This window comes from Periplaneta americana, chromosome 2 (assembly GCF_040183065.1).
Source record: "Periplaneta americana isolate PAMFEO1 chromosome 2, P.americana_PAMFEO1_priV1, whole genome shotgun sequence".
Classification (NCBI taxonomy): domain Eukaryota; kingdom Metazoa; phylum Arthropoda; class Insecta; order Blattodea; family Blattidae; genus Periplaneta; species Periplaneta americana.
Genome location: NC_091118.1, coordinates 199,507,606 through 199,525,731, shown reverse-complemented (window position 1 = coordinate 199,525,731; position 18,126 = coordinate 199,507,606). Strand labels below are relative to the sequence as shown.

Here is an 18,126-nt window from a genome sequence, read left to right as displayed (position 1 = left end):
AGCGTTGGTTATCGGAAGTTCATTTCTCGACTGTGGCGACGCATAGCGTCCATTATTTTCCACATACTACCGTTTCTAACATGGAGTTGAGCAATATATTATATACGTAATCAGGGTGATCACTTGCTGTCGTGCCACTGTATATTCCACTATAGTACCGTATATTATATTTGATGTTGCCCATTTCAGCCAGTTATTTTAATAATATTGGTTCAGACAAGTGCTGCCATCACGTATCTCGCACAGAGGATTACATAATTATTTACATATTCTCGCATGATGCAAGTTTACTGTTGTCGATCACATCTCGAAGATCTCTCTCACAGTTCTCGAAAAGTATCGATATCGAAAGTTAAAAGAGCGAAAGGTGTGGAAAGGTGTGAGGTGTAAAGAGGTAGCCGAACCAAAATTTCGGTGTAGTTTACTGTTTTCCAAAAGTTGTTCATAACAGGCTATGAAATGTGTGCCAAAATGGCATTTCAACACCAGGCGGGGACGGCGATGGAATGCCTTAGCGTAAGTATGAAAATTGTGTGTAAATATAATGAATCATGTTTGTGGGCTTGCCCTACTGTACGCCCCATTTCGTAAACTCCTAATGAATCAAGTGGGTACTCAAAGAATGCAAATTTAAATAATGGCACAAAACTGAAAATTAAGACCTAAAGATGATGAAATGGTAGGCCCATGAATGTCTTGTAATAATGACTCATTGAGTGAGGTCATTCCTCAACAGGAAATAACCTAGTTAATAGGGGCGTCGCCACCTTCCCAACAGTTTGTTCTGTAATGCATTCACCCCATGAAAGTTAGAGGAAGAACGTATAGTAAATTTTAACCATTATTATTCATCCCCTATGTAATAAATCATAGTAGATGTTCTCGATTATAATAGGCCGAACTCTTGCCATATGAGAGTTAAGTTCAGTCTACAATATGTTTTATTACGAATGTTGGTATATAGCCTAATTTTCTGTATGTCAGAAACATGTTAGTTGACATTTGTATCGTATGTGTCACATTATAAAAATATTGGCTGTCGGTAACAGTAGCCGGGACGATGCTATTCAATTTGCTACTGTCATGCTCCGTACGAGAGAAGACTTTAACAAATATTTGTTTCTTTCATTCTGCGAAGTACATAGAATTACCTCGTGAATCATAACAGATAGTTAAATTTCAATGTGTTGAGACCGACTAAAATGTAGGCCTACTATAGATGTATTGTTTGGAACTCTATTGTGATTACTTCTTCCTATTTGTATTCTTATTTCCATTGCAATACTTCATCTTTGTCATACGAAGTGGTTTCTTGCCTCTTTCATTTAATTACGTTCTTACAGAGTTTCCACTGTCACTTCAATTTTAACATTGTTTCATGTTGCAGATGCAATGACCTTTCACTTTCTACGTTATAATGTAAAGAATCAAAACTTGATATTATGCGAGACATAGCGAAAGTGCAGCAAAATAAAATAAATAAATATTTGTAAGTTTTGAGGAAAACGAATGTATCAGTGTTAGCATGTAGGCTCTCACGGCCGGTGTCTAATTGAAATGGAGCTTTCGGGTTAAGATGTCGTGGTCTACTGTATCAGTGTGTTTTATTGCCAATGCTGTTTTTGCCTGTTTGCGTGCAGATTTTTTATGAAGTTATTTGCATTTATTAATTTCAATATATATATATATATATATATATATATATATATATATATATATATATATATATACACACACACACACACACACACATATATATATACATTGTTCATTTGGCTTATTGTGAATATTTAGCCCAGATCTCACTTTTTGTCATTACAGATTCCTATCACCCTGCACAAGGAGCCTGGCCATGACCCTGAGGGAAGAGAGGTTCTCAAGTGTGGCTTTAAAATTGGTGGTGGAATAGATCAAGACTACAGAAAAAGTCCTCAGGGCTACACAGACAATGTGAGTGATAGAGCAGTATTATCATCTACAATAGGAACAGTAGGCCTAAATATGCACATAATGTCTATACAAGTATAATAAAATGCATGGGTGAAATTCTAGAATTCAGGAAACGACTTGAGCCATTGTTGCTCCAATAGGATGGCGTAAATTCAATGGTTATGGATAATAAAAAAAAATAAAATTTTCTGTAGCACGTGACACTGAAGGCTTTTTAACGAAGAAAGTGGGGAAAATAGTCTAATTTTCAGAGAGAAGGTAGCTAGTTTGGAATAGAATGTCAGTTGACTTGAAAACATAGCCTATTGGAAAATAGCTAAACATTGATATGAATTGATCAGTGTAGAGAACCTAAAAGTGATTAGGCCTATTTAACACGTGAAATAAGGCGATAGAACACAAAAACTAATCTAAGAAAAACTAACCTAAAAACTAAAACTAGCCTGAGAAAATCAAATCTAACTTAAATTAATTAATACAAGCCTGAAGAAACAAAACCTAACCTAAACAAATAAAAAATCACGAAAAACTAAAACAAGCCTGAGGAAACCAAATCTAACCTAAACAAATTACAGGTAACAAAAAGAAATTAAAATTAGTCTGAGAAAACCGAACCTAACCCACACTAACCAAGAATAATGTAAACAAACTAAAATTATTTTAAGCAAAGCATTTTCATATGTTGATACCTCTGTAGAATCCCGTATGCTAGGATTATATATGTATAAGAAATGGCAAAGATCGTTACCTAGATTCTAGTCATTATCTAACTCGTGTATCTATAATATTGGTTATCAGTAGTTTCCAATTTTAAAAGGAAGAGTCAGAGAGAATTCTCTTGAAGTTATTATAGATAAAATGAATTACACATGTACCTTCTATTAGGATGATTTTCTATTCTTGTGTTAATAGGGTATTTATGTGACCGAGGTCCACGATGGTAGTCCTGCAGCAAAGTCAGGTCTTCGGATGCATGACAAAATATTACAGGTTTGCTATAAATTTTAAACATCTTGCATATGTTCTCGTGTGCGCGCGGTGTGTGTGTGTGTGTGTGTGTGTGCGTGCGTGCGTGCGTGCGTGCGCGCGCGCTTTTTGCCCCCCCCCACCATACTGAAATAATTATACAAATAATGGAGCAAAATTGTAGACCTAACATTCTAAATGTGCTAAGTGCCAGTTTTTTTAATTTAATTTTATTCACTCTAAGGGAGGAACATCCATATGAGAATATCATACTAAATTGTCTTTGTCGTAGCTCAACTGTAAGTAACTCATTTGTGCGCCAAAAAACAGTGTTATAGGTATCTCAACATGCATTTCGCAGTTTCACAGTGTGTTTCTCATCAATATCTCAGAAAGTTCTTTTTAGCACTTGGCACATTTAGAATGTTCAGTCCTCAATTGTTGGTTTCTTCGTTGTAAAATGTATAGAAGTTCTCCAAAGTTTTGTTTCCCTGGCATGGTAGTGATAAATATCACTGTAAACACCAATCATAGCTCTGCAAATAAGAAGTTGAGACTTTATTCCTTTTCAAGTATATTGAAACATGTTAGATGTAATGTTTGCTATGATGTTGCTGTTCTTTTCTTTGTGGTAATACTTAGAAACCACAAAGGGGTTACCTTTGTACATACAAGAATCAATTGAAGCGTGATGTGAAATTTAGAAACCTTTCAGACATGTCGAATTTGTAAATTACGTACTAAACAGAATTAATAATGGTGATTGCTTAAGAGATTTAATTTCTAGGATGAAGCTGAATTTCAAATCAATTCCTGTGTTATTCATGAAAATTGGAAGATATATGGATCACAACAAGCAAGGAAAATTCATGAGTACATTTATGGTAAAGGCTGGTTCACAATAAACCGGAAACGAGAATCGGAACGAAAACGAAAACTGTAAAATTGTTAAAATGTGTACATTTAAATGTGAGCATTCACAATTAACGAAAAGTTTGCCGGAGCCCGGGATCGGGAACGGAGAGTTGGCCAAGTTTCAACTTTGGCGTTCATGTTTCCGATCACAGCCCACTAGATTCATTCTGTTGCCATCTAAAAGCTATTTTGTCGTATATTTCGTAGCAAGAAGACCGTGACATAACCTATGCATTATTTTGTTCTGTGCTGTGCATCCCGGAGCAAGTTTTATTTGATGAGATTCTAACATTGAGTGTTGAGGAAAATCCTCACGTTTACGATAAGCGGCGCGCCTTATATAAAGATGAGAAAATGAAGGAGAATATGTGGCTTTCAATAGCTGCTCTTTGAACACCTATCGTAAGTGAATCATATTTTATTACTGTATTGGTTGTATTACACACTACATATTCATGCTTCAATTCAATAACTACTGTTGTGTTCATTTTTGTTCTATTACAAATGTTTCTTCTCTAATTATTTTACGTTATGGTAGACTTAAAATATGTTGTGATAATAAAGATGCATGGGTATATTTATAGTACCGTACCTAATGAAATGTTTCAGTTGAAATTTCGAAGTTGGTTAACCTGAGTTTATGTGGCTGCCTTGTACTCATGAGAGAACTCCATTGGTCAATTATACACAAATAACATCAGAATGCGTAATATCGACTTTACATATCGTTATTGACATACATATCGATATGCATAGTCGTCTACGTTCTCGGTTTATTGTGAATAAAAAATTTTCATATTCACGACCTCTGCTTCTCGTTTTCATTCTGGTTCTTGTTCCCGGTTTATTGTGAACCAGCCTTAACTGGCTAATTGCTGTTCTTGCTTGGCCTATTCTCGATTTTGTCTCCTCATTGTTCCCTCCATTCTATGATGGTATATAATAAGCAAGTAAATAACCCTTTTTTTTTATACACATATAGATGTATGACGATGATATCACAGTTTCCGTGTAAAAATACTTAATTTATATCAGACATTTTTCTTCAATATGATTCTGCTTATGTTTACAGTGTAATGGTTACGACTTTACGATGGTCACGCACAAAAAGGCTGTGGACTACATAAAGAAACACCCTGTCTTGAACTTGCTGGTCGCAAGAAAGGGTGTAACGTCTACGTGATGGTCTGCTATACGTCATAGTTATCATTGTGTACCTGCTGGTGTGGTGAGAACACACTGTTCAGCTCTCCAGGTGACGTTGCAGGGTTCTTAATGTCTTGACACTGCCATATGTACCGCCACAGCTTTCAATTTCATTTGTACCCGTCCTATTGGTAAAGTGAAGGATTTGTGAGGCTGCATAATGGAAGTCGTGGAATTTTCAAATGGATCTGTGGTAGGGCTGCAACCCAACCCGGATTTAATAGGTTAATTATCGTGCGTATTATTTCCACTAGCCAGAGGTGCCAACTTTTATAGATTGTCCGTAATTATTACGGATTTTCCTCCACTATTATGGCATTATGGCCAAAAGAAAAATTATTATGGAAAAGCTAAATTATCACGGCAAAAGAATATATACATTATTTCTTTCGAAAAGATGAGAAGAATAAGCGAGTTTCATAATTTTCATATGAGCGTCTCAATTACCATTATAGGTAAGTTTCATACGACTTTTTATGCTCGACCATATTTCTGACTTGAAATTATTCATAAGTATTCATGTTATGGTTATCTAAGTGAAGAGCAGAACTGACCTTCTAAATTGTGAGATGTGCGCAGACGCGAAAGTATTGTTTTTTTCCGAGGGACGAATGTCATTGACCTTGATATAATCTAGAGAATAACATGAACATTAATATTGATATAACCTGGAAATTGATTTAGAATTGAAAAACGAGATGACAAATTGAATTTATTTGAATATTATTTACAATTAACGATAATTATAGTAACAGAACATAAACTTCTGCGACAGTATTGGATTTCCAGCCTCCGTGACATTTCGCTAATTGTCTTTCGATTGCATATCCGAGAATAATCGATACTTGCGGTTTTATAATGGTACAATGGTGATTTCTCTTTGGCTGAACAACTGAACTATAATGAATAGGTGTACTTTAATGAGGTGCATTAAAGGGCTACTACCAGGTGTATAATTACTACATTTCGGCATGGTCGAGCATAAAGAAATTTCCAATTGAGACTGAATTTCATAAGCATGAAGAAGTTGTAGATATTTCATACAGAAAGAATGTTTCATATTCTTTTCTTGAATATTTTATTCAAAGATTTTCAAATTTCTTTAATGAAGGCGAACATAACAGACTTGAAGAGGAATTTGCAGATTTCAGAAATGAAAGTGATTATAAGATATTAAGTTGTGTTCGCAGTACTAAGTATACCTCACAGTGACTCTCCTATGGAAAGAGTCTTCATTGTTATGAGACGAAATTCAGGCCTAATTAAACACATCAACACTGGAATCACTTCTGATCCAGAAGATCAAGATGACATCATAAGGAAAAGTATGCAGAAAAGCTACTGCTAGGTGCAAAATATGTTTTTTTTTTTTTTTTGGTCACAGAAGTGACAGGTAACCTGTAATTTTAATATACTGTAATATACTTTAGATCTGATTTTCCCAGAAGAGGAGATACACACGCACACTATGGGATTACTGATAACCCACTTGAAAGGTTGGCACCTCTGCACTAAGCCATACACCACAACACTGATCCTAGGACACCACTTTTTTTCCAGTATTTCAAGTCCAAAATAATTATATGTCGCGTTTTCTATAATTCGACAACATGGGAATAAAAATTGGTAGCTTTGTTTTTCGAGAACCCTCAGGTTACTTCCTTTATTCTTGTTATTTTTTGTTGATTTGCTCGTTTGTTTGTAGTGCTTCGACATATTAATAAGAGGTGAAGGCAGCTGAATCCATTATTCCTTGTAGTAGAGTGGTAATTAGCACAGTTGGATTTTGTTATGGGCGAGAAATGGACGTAAATTTTGGCTGTAGATCTGTCATTAGAGTTGCCAACTCTTCTGTATCTCTTGTATTTGTCCCTAATTTTTAACAGACTCCCGGCTCCCATATTATTCTTCTCTTCAAGTATTTTTCTCCTTATTTTTCATAATATAAATTTTTTTATTTTAAACATTTGATTTTGCCATGAATGATGATGATTTATATGATGAATTACTGGAACACATCTAATCTGCCATGACGTGAACAAAGATTGATGAAATAAATATGATGAATTTTGTTGTTCAAGACAGGCATTAAAATGTGCAGTCTTTTTATAAGGTTTGCCAGAAATGGGTTTTAGTGGTCACATGTTTAAACTCAGGCTCTGTTAATGTTATAAATTTGAAAAAACTGGCTAGTTTTATTCTAAGCTTACCAAGTATACTGTTTTCGCTATAAGAAAAATCCTAATGTAAATATAAGCATGTTGCTGTCATACCCGTGATTGGCTCCCAGTTGAAACACTCACATAACGCAGGAAAATATAGTTTATATTTGGAAACCACAATCTTGTATTACTTGAAAATAAAAAATTGAATTCTAGTTGTTAAATACGATTAAACATTTCACTTCACTCATGAGTAAAACTCTATGTAAAAGAAAAGCCACTTTTATATTTTGTTATGTACTATGAGGGCGGTCGGGTAGCTCAGTTGGTAGAGCAGCTGGCTACGGACTGGAAGGTCCGGGGTCCGATCCCAGGTGGTGACAGGATTTTTTCTCGTTGCCAAACTTTCAGAACGGCCCCGAGGTTCACTCAGCCTCCTATAAAAATTGAGTACCAGGTCTTTCCCGGGGGTAAAAGGCGGTCAGAGCGTGGTGCCAACCACACCACCTCATTCTAGTGCCGAGGTCATGGAAAGCATGGAGCTCTACCACCATGCCCCCCAAGTGCCTTCATGGCATGTTACGGGGATACCTTTACCTTTTTTTATGTACTATGAACGCGGATGAATACCAACAGTAATACCGAGGTAGTCTGTTCTTGTAACAAGCTGACGGTACTTGAGCTCGTAGTTGTTCACGTAAGCATGTGATACTGAAGTTATGTTTCTGTATCCTCAACTGTCCATTGTGAAGACATAAGACTTAAAAATAATTTAATTGCAGTAATTATAAAGTAAATGTTTCCTAAGCAAACGAATGCATAGTAGTGAGGTTAGACCTACTTGACGAGTAACGGGAAATGTTTAACATGAAACAGAATGTACAACAGTAGGCGGGAACACGTACTGAGAATCTATGGTGCCAAACAGCGGCCAATGAAGCCTCACTTCAGTCACGTGCTATTGTTTACATTAGGATTTTTCTTACAGCGAAAAGATTATAGTAATGGTCATACAAAGAGGATGTTTCATCTCATGAACAATAATTGGACTGATGTTCGAAACATAAGAATGACACATTCTAATCAAATCAGAGCTGCAAACTGCAATCGACTTCAACTATTATATGAGTCAAAATCTGTCTCTTAATTTAAGCCTCGCTGCCAAAGTGTAGAATAAAGTTGTTTTTTTGTAACTGAACAGAATAATTTGTCAATTTTATAGGTGAAATTTCGTCGATTCTTTAGTCTCTCATATTTTCTTCAGAAAAAGTTGGCAACCCTATCTGTCATTCAGAAACAGGGTTCTTCTGTGTATTGTAAATGCATTTAAATATAACCAAATTTTCAAGATTTAACTTGCGGTAATTCACCCTGACTCTACTAGCTTGTTCATAGGCATCACTAATGCTAAGAAGCATAGACTATTTATTTCGTCAGAGACTATCCAGAGTGCACCACAGGTAGTGGATTTACATTGCACTCTTAATGAATAATGGAGAATTGTTAGGATGTCACAGGAGAACCTGGAAAAATACCTCTGTGTTGCCTGAACCACTGGCTTATCCCAACACACATTATAAATTCAGGATATATTGGGATTTGAACACGAACCCCCTGGCTTGTAAGCTCATCACAATCCGTGGTGCTATAGTTTCAAGTTTTTTTTTTTTTTATATATATTTTGCATACTGTGTCCTAGATCCTGGATGTGTCAGCTCCTTCAGTGTTTTAGATCAGTAGCAGTTTGCTGCTGTGAGTCTCTAAAAATGCAACAACCACAGATCTGTTGGAAATTTCTGAGAATGTGGGAACCCTGTAAGGAAGTGACTTTATCTTTCTCCCAGCTTTATTGTAAATGTGATGTAAAATAGAGGAGTGCTGCAGCTCTCCAACATTTAATACAGAATATGACAAAGTTAGGTTTCCATTTGTAAACATTTAACAAAACAATGTTTTAGATAAATATACCTTTATCAGTATTTGTTCCTTCAATATTAAATATATTGACCATATTGAATGAATATGATGGTTAATTAACGTTAAATGTTAATCGTTGGGAACTTAACTAAAAGTATATTAATAATAAAATGCCAGATTAAATTGAGCAAATATCAGTTTTCATTTAGGTTTCTTCTTCCGTCTCTTAGACTTGCTGTTTTTTCTTCTTGCCCTTATAATAAAACGTATTACAAGGCAAGATAGGAATATTGGAGGTCTCATGTTGTAGATTTACATATTTTATACACTTTATCCTTGTTTTTTTATTAAATAGCGCAGTTATAATTCCAGTCTCGTATCTGATACGAAATGAGCCATAGTATCCCTTTCTCAAACTATTAAATTACAGTATTTTGCACTTTTTTTCGATACTTAGCACAACGCTTTTTCTGTTGACACCCGTGGAAGACGTTTCATATAGAATTTATACAGTAGGTCCACCAATGTGGATAATGGTTAGCATGCTTGACCGTGAAACGATCAGGCCCAGATTCAAATTCTGGTTGAGACAAGTTACCTGGTTGAGGTTTTAACCAAGGTTTTCTCTCAACCCTTTAAGAGCAAATGGTGGATAACTTTCGGCACTGGACCTTGGACTCATTTCGCTGGCATTATCACCTTCATCTCATTCAGACCTAGATAATCATAGCAGTTGATAAAATGTAGTAAAATAACCAATTAAAAGAAAAGAAAAGTTATACAGTATGGCCATACTGTGTATGGTCTTGTAATAATGCTCTCTAGAAAATATACGTACCAATATAATGTACAAAACAGTATTTCAATATTCTTTCTGAAGCAAAACAAAAAAAAGTGACAGAAAGATAGTTGGATAATCTGCCAATCGGTTAATAGGGTGACAAATAATTGGGGTTCTACTGTAGTAGTATTGTTATTTCAATACAAATATTGAAATAAGTATTTATATAGGTTGTTTTGCTTATAAATTTTTATTGAAAGTGTGGGAAATTTAATCCTTTCAGAGTTTAAATAATAGATTTCAATTCCGTGTGTAATTTTGAAAGCAATAATCTTACTAAAAAATATTATCCACCCAGAAATTCAGAATTGCAACCATACTTGTTTATCTAGTGAGGTGGAAAATGAAAAATAACGAACTTAATTAGACTTATTTTAGATTTATGTATTCACTTTTAAGCCTACAATGAACATAATAAAATACACGTAGGCCTACAATTATAAATACAGTATTCTGCATTAAAACAATTTGTTCAGTACTCACCAAACTACTTTACTTAGAAGTGAAGTAATCAGTCATTTTACTCTGTTGTCTTCTACTTGCCCAATACACATCTTCTAGGACTAAATTACGTTCTATGTTCATAATTTCAGTTGCAATTTCACTGCTCCCTTCCCTAGCTTCATAGAACATGTTCATAATTCTAATGACTTCTAAAGCATCACTCATTTCTTTTAGTGGCCATACTGCGTTAAAATGCGTGCACTTCGTGAAAACTTCCTGTTGAAACTGATCTAATACCGCATGAATTCGGGCAAGTTACAATGGGATGGGGAATCTGACTGCATTCTGGAGGTCTATGAGAGAAGGAGACTGAAAAGAATTTGTCAGGGTCAGATTTCAACAAAATATTTCTTAAAATACTTTGGTTCTTAGAAAATCTTATTCCAAACTGAGATTGAAAATGACGTTATATGCGAGGTATACGCATATGCGTTTGTCGTATTAAGCAAGGTAGGAGAGCATATGTCTTATGGGGAATTTGTTGGGACCACAGAATATTTGGCGTTATAGGCGAGGTGTCGCACAAAATGAGGTCGGTATAACCAAGTTCTGCTGTATAATCATATTCCCATAATTCCACTGTTGCCAATGTGCGGATTGAAATTGTGATTGATTAGGTAGAATTCAATACAGGCTCGCCAGTCATTACTCAGTGCAAGAGAACACTTTAAATAAACAGCCATTTTTAAAATTTGAGACAATATGAAACCATAAGTCTTTGATTTTAGAATAACATTTGGTTTTTTTTTTTTTTTTTACAAATTTTAAAGATTTCTTGTGTCAGTAGACCATCTCTTCTTCTTTTTCTTCTTTACATATTAAGTGTAATTTTTTATGTATTATATACAAAATAATATAATGTGAAAGGAAACTCTTTTAAATCAAGTTAGAGTATTTTCAAAAGAAATTCTGACATTGTATGGGAGAGCTGCAGTACTGTCTACACACTAGGAGATGCTGACCGTTGTGTAATTGTGATGTAGTTACTAACATGTTATATGTGAGAAAGGAAACAGCTGGAATACTATTTCATTGTATTAACTATTCTGTCACAATTGCTTTTTCTTTCTCACAGTATTCCATGCTAACACTGCAGTACCTCCACAAACCACTGGGCAGGGAGGTTGAGTTTATGGAGAAGTGCTGTTATATTGATCAGAAATTCGTCTATCATTAAGCCATAATATTTGACTTTACGTCCAAGAAATTTCTAGAATAATCATATTGGCTTCTTCATCAACCATAGCAATATGTTCAGTTGTGGGATATCGTAAGAATGGAAGCTTTGTATTGGTTGTTGGAGGATGCTGAAATGTACAGTGGATGCCAGTTATACTGAGCTGTAGCAGATACAGCATTATTAAATAAGTTTCAAATTCTTATGCAAGATTAGTCTGAAGATACAGGCTTGTACAAAGAGAAATAGAATATAGTGCCAAATGATGTTAATGTTAGATATCTCCCGCTAATACTGTTAAAGAATTTGTCTATTTTCCACATTTAATGTTTATGAAATGACATACTAGTATAACATATTGATAAAAGGTATTTTTATTTGAAAAGACATGTAAGAGTTATAAATGTGAAGTCTATAATATAAAACAGCCAGACATCAAGTCTGAAATAACGTTTTCAGGATGGATGGTTTATTATTTTTCTTAGAAATGGTTCTAGAATTATATATATATATCTGGTTGTCTGACTAGTCAGAATTTACTTGCTCTACAATATTGTTGAATGACATGAAGTTATCAGAACATCACCTGGCATCGACTGCACTGTGCCGTGTTGGTATTAACTTTAGTGTAATTTATTTTGTACAATTTATGTATGAACAGAAAAGTACATTCCATTACTAGAATAAGGCAGCCAGCTCCCAACTGGATCACAGTTATCTCCGTAATATTGTACTTACCTTCTTGTACTTTCTTTCTTCATGTGGCAGCAGTATAGGTTGTAAACATGTATTTGTTTTATGAGAACAAATGTTAGCCCAGTTGAGTGAATGGACAGCCAAAGATACTTTCTCTATGGTATAGGATTTTATTTCTGCTCTTTTCACCTCCACAATTTTGTAGTAAGATTTGACTACAACTTGGAATATCATGAGTTTGAACTCGCCTGCATTAGAGCCCTTTTTTTTTTTATTTTTTTATTTATTTTTTTATCATTTACAGAATAATTTTATGTATATAGCTGCTTGTACATGATCAAATTTTTCTTCCAATTGAGAAAACTTGCTAAAGATTGTCAAAGATTGATCAATATTGAAAAAGAATTGTCAAGGACTGTTTTATATTGCTAAAGATTTGATAAGATTTTAAAACATGTTTCAAGTTCATTGTAAACCTACATAATAATAATAATAATAATAATAATAGTTTTATTTTCCCTGGCAGAGTTAAGGCCATCAGGCCTTCTCTTCCACTCAACCAGGATCAAATCACATACAGAAAAATACAGACCTGTATACAAATATTAACTTAAAAATAATGATAAACATAATTAAGTAAAAAAGAGAGATTGAATACATATACACTATTGGTCTTACTAATAAAAACTCTATATACAGACGTTTAACTGTCTTATACTTATACAATGAGTAGCTCGTTTATAAGTCGTGCGTAAATTCCTTACTAATAATCACTACATACGTCGTGTATAACAGTATGACTGTTACACAGCTACGTCATAGTTTCGTCATTACTTCGTTACGAAAGGTAATAGAATATCTGAGGTTCTCTATTGCATCCGGTAGAGCGCTCTAGTGTGGCGTGTTAAATATCGATAGTACAACTGGCTCTAATCGATTACCACACTACATTTTGGTCAAAGAGTACAAGCTACAGCAATATTAATTCTAATAATTCTATGATCTTTGGTTTGTTCTTATGTGGTTACAAGGTAACCATCATCATAAAATGACAGTCGATACGAACAGCTGTTAGAGGGGCAGCCATATACAACGCTTAAACAAGGGGTTTCGTGTATATAACTACTGCAAAGCAATTCCCATTGTACAGTTACAGCCTATTTATACGTCCATAACTTATTCACGGTTTATTAGTAACGTTTTCTGTCTCAACTCTGCATAAGTCTCGTATAAAAAGTATACACGGTTTATTAGTAAGACGGTATCAGTGTTAACTTTAAAATAACAGTAATAAAAAATAATTAATACATAATTATGCATATAATCTCACAACTAAAGGAATAGTACAATTAGTATGATCAGCACAGCATGTGTTACATTGAGACAATGACAATTACCTAGATATAAGTGTTAATGGAAAAATAAAGTAATGACTGTGTAAAATAATAATAATAATAATAATAATAATAATAATAATAATAATAAATAAAAATTATACCTAAAAACTAATTCTTTGCATTTAAAATATTTCTAAACAACCTAATTTTAAACACATAGGCATACCTACCAAATAGTAGGCCTACAATATAAATACTGTATATAAATCCTTTGGAGAATAACTAGGCTATACAAAACAATATTCATATTGCTTAACTGTACGGTATCCTAAAATGAAGAATATCTCGATTGCATATTTTTTTTAAACAAATATTTACGATTAGTATTAACCTATGTTATAGGTTAGAATCTTCTTCATTCAAAAAATACATGTATTGATACTTAACTAGAGATAAATATGCCTTGCAATTTCTTCACTTGCATTATTTTTCTTTGTTTTATTGTTGTCTTCCACAGAATCCACGGTATACAAGCATGGGTTTAATTTGTCTAATTGAATTAACTCACAAACAACTTTTCTCGGTCAGGACACCATCTTTTTGTGATTCTTGGCGCCATAATGTTTTCGAATCACATTGATCAATTCCGTCAAAGAATTGTCAAACCTTTGATCAATTAGAATATGTTCTTATTTACTTCCAAGACAATGATTTTTTAAGTATTGTGATTTGACAATGAACTTGTAAAGTATTGGCAAATATTGAAAAGACCTGTGAAGCATTGAATTTGACGAAAATTTGATTGTGTACAAACAGCGTACAATGAATATAACTAAATTTGATCATTGCTTAACTCTGATCCCCTAAACATCAGAAATACAGAGGCACTGAAGTCTTGGATGCCTAATAAGTGTATGCTCCATCGTTGTAGTAAATCAGATTTGAGGTGAAGTATTAGCTTGTATGTATGTCTGTCTGTTGAATTTTTCTCTCCTAGATAACTAGCATTGTTGATCTAGTTCTATCCATTTCACAAATTTTGACGACCTTGTAAAAGTCTTTTAAAACCTTAGCATCAATGCTAGAATCTAATTTATATTTTTCAGATTTCACCATCAGAGACTGCTGCAGTCTCACATGCCCGCAAGGGACATTTACCCACAAAGCAGAAAACTTGGGCGAGAAAATAGCTGGTAGATTTTGTCTTTGGTTCATCTGATCCAAGACAGGGTTCTCTTATACACTATAAATGTGTAACATGAGATTCTCAAAATTATTTCCCATCCAAAGACACACGAAGTATACTGAATGTGCCTATCATGATGCCATCCACCAATTGGCAATCAGGAAATGTGAAAATATTGATTTTCATATATATATATTTTTTTTCCGGAGACTATTTCCGACTTTGGGTATCAGCTAAACAGTTTTCCTTTTTGTCAATATAAAATGTTTTAAATGGAATTTCAGACATACAATACCCGATATAGCAAATGCAATAACTTTTATTTCTCTTACTAGAATTATACCAGTGGATAAGAACCTTTCTTTTCTCTGTATGACAAAAGCTCCGAATTACTTCTCCCTCATGCTTTGTCCATTTCTATTGGTCGAGTAATATCTTGTCCTCTCATTTCAATTCCAACATTTGTGTCTGTCTTTAACTTAACAGTATAACGAAGTAAATTGTTCTTTGTTTTTGAGAGCAACAGGGAGTGAAATAAAATGGTTGAGTGTATTGAATGGATACTAAATGCTGCAAGCAAAATGCAAGGGTCTTATAGAGATTATAGTATGAAATTGAAGATAAACGGTTATAGGGATAGACTTGAATTAGCCAGCAGTTGAATGGGGTAAGAGAGACATTAATCTAAAACATGATATAACTAGAGTTTTAAGAATAAGACATACGTTGCTTGGAGTGATTCCAAAGATTTCATGTCCCATGTACAGGAAAACTTCATTTATACATTTTTATGGGAGTCTGAAGAAAAAAACGCATGTGAGAAAAACATGTAATTGAAATTGCTTCTAATAATATCTGAAATAGCATCTGAAGACTACACATGAAGAAGTTGAGTCAATGTAGTAGAAGAAGATCTTGTAGAATTTGCACATATTCTTCAGAGAGACTAATGTCTGGATCATGCACTTGCAGTAACTTTGAAAAATGCACATTGTTTTCAGCCAGCAGTTGATTTACCCCATAGAGCTAATGACAATTTGAACTCTTTAATTCTATAGTACATATCTTTTATGATGAGACCCTTGCTCTGAAGTGAGGTATTTAAATCGTTTAAGTGTCCTGTTAAATCAGCATGGAAAGACAAGTCACAAATCTAGGTTTTTTCTTGCAACTGAGGGACAGACTTATTTAGACTAGTGTCTGTAGGTTTTTCTGTTTTGGCTTTCTTTCATTTGTTAACTCATGCATTGTTTAAAGCATTATTATTTGTGTGTGCTGATGAATAATGCTATTTCTTCTTTTAACTCAAACGCCGTTTATGTAGGCAACTTTGCATTATGATGCTTTCACCTGACATTACACGAAATAGAGAATGTGCTCTTCCTCCACAAACGTCACATCATCTGAAACTGTCTTCCTCTGGGTTAAGAATGCTTTATGAATGTGTTATGGGTGCATGTTTTCAAAATCTTAATCGTTGTCCATCTTTTGTCAGGCATTCAAAACCATTATCCCTAGTGAACCAGTGCTTCGAGGTACTAAAGAATGATTTGGAAGTGTGAAATGCTCGATGGAAATACTGTATATTAGAAGTACAGTCCAAGCTTAAAACTTTTAACAAATCAGCTGAACTCAGACACGTACAAGTTTGCTCCATTTGATTTGTATGAAAAATTGCAAGATAAAGGGTAGATTCATATCCTATTTATGCTTGTTTTGGAGCAATCTATGATCCTAGCCCTTCTCTCGCGGCATTTAGTATCCATCCTTTTGTTATCAAAACAAATGCTCTTGATCGCAACAAAAGAAAATAATGTACACTGTTAATCAACAGTTTAAATTTCATTACCTTTTTATTGCAATAACAGTCCCTGATCCGATCATTGTTTCAAAATGTAATTTTTCTTTCTTTTTGTCTTCCACCTCTCAAAGAGAATCCGAAAACATGCCCAAAGATTTCCTGAAGTTTATACCTTTGAATGTAGCAGTTACTGATATCCTCCACGTGTCATGTAGTGCACCAAGTACAATTTTATCACATTTGGCACATCCATTTTGTGATGCTTTATCGCCAAAGACTTTATACCATATATTGTGTTGCAATATCATTCCTCTGATTTTAATACAGTGAAATAACTTTTATGGTCGCTAGAGTTAATTGTAGACATTTCAGTAATTACATTCCAGGATTGAGATTCGAAAGTCAGTAAGTATGATTTTTATCCAAGGAGTTAGAGATGCAAAACAAGTTGTTTAAGATAAGAATCATCCTTACTGTATAAGAGTGTGTTATGCTTCACTTTTCTGCAGACATTTTCTGTACATTGATACAACATAAGTTTGAAAGAATTGAATTATAGAGAGTTGTAAATTAATATATAATTGGACTAAATTAATATTCATAGTTACCATTTGTGGAGTTTTTCACAGCATAAAGTGAACAGTTCGGAATGCCAGCAGCTATTATAATGCATTCTTGAACTTCGATATATGGCGTCTCCTGCTGTTTTCATGTTAGGCCAGCTGTTTGTTATTGAAGTATTTGGGTCATTACCTGAGGCCAAAACTTGGGCCCTCATTTGCGCTGTCTGTACTTAACTTGTGTTTTAATATTTGTCACAAATATTGTGCCATGATTGAAGTAATTTTTTGTTTACATTAGCAGTTATTACAATTTTGTGCGAGGGTGATCCTCAGGTCACAAGCATCTTACAGTATTTCAGTTCTTTTATATCTCAATAAAATCTATGTACTGGGAAACTCGTGGTTTTATTTCTATCGCCCATATATTCTACAGAGCGATCCAAAAGTCACACACATCTTAATACGTTCACATTATAAAGATGAATTTATTGCGTTTACTTACATCATTTTTTCAAAACATATGCTGAAAATACCAGCCCCGTTCAGTAATGCATCTACGAGCTCTTTTTACTGTGTTCGCGGCCACTTTTTTGAGCACGCGTACACTGATGTTAATCTCCGTTGTTATGTCCCTCGTTAGTTTCTCCAGAGTGTGCGGCCTGTTTTTTGTATACCCTTCCTTTAAGATAACCCCACAGGAAGAAATCTGGGGACGTCAAATCAGGGGAACGTGGAGGTCATAATCCTTGAGAAATGATACGCTCACCAAAAAACTCGCGCAAAACCTGAACTGTTTCCTTAGATGTGTGACATGTGGCAGTGTCCTGCTGGAACCAACAATCACATTCATTGTCAAGAAGCGCTGATCCACATTCTCTAAAATGGGCGATTAATCTCGTTATGGT

The 18,126-nt window shown here is 34.4% G+C and overlaps 1 protein-coding gene across 1 annotated transcript; it reads left to right on the top strand.

Annotated features, from left to right (window-relative positions):
- The first annotated feature begins 322 nt into the window (after positions 1-322).
- LOC138695034 (tax1-binding protein 3 homolog) lies at positions 323-17,617 on the top strand. The gene is made up of 4 exons (XM_069819357.1): positions 323-516; positions 1,822-1,950; positions 2,863-2,940; positions 4,904-17,617. Exons 1-4 carry the CDS (start codon positions 460-462, stop codon positions 5,012-5,014), a joined length of 375 nt encoding a protein of 124 aa, XP_069675458.1. The 5' UTR covers positions 323-459; the 3' UTR covers positions 5,015-17,617.
- Positions 17,618-18,126: the final 509 nt, after the last annotated feature.

What these genes read in the sequence shown, in the direction of transcription:
- LOC138695034 (XM_069819357.1), top strand. Translation starts at nt 460, where the DNA reads ATGTGTGCCAAAATGGCATTTCAACACCAGGCGGGGACGGCGATGGAA. An exon ending in CTCAGGGCTACACAGACAAT is followed by an intron (nt 1,951 to 2,862) that starts GTGAGTGATAGA and finishes TTGTGTTAATAG; the next exon opens with GGTATTTATGTGACCGAGGT. An exon ending in TGCATGACAAAATATTACAG is followed by an intron (nt 2,941 to 4,903) that starts GTTTGCTATAAA and finishes TTATGTTTACAG; the next exon opens with TGTAATGGTTACGACTTTAC.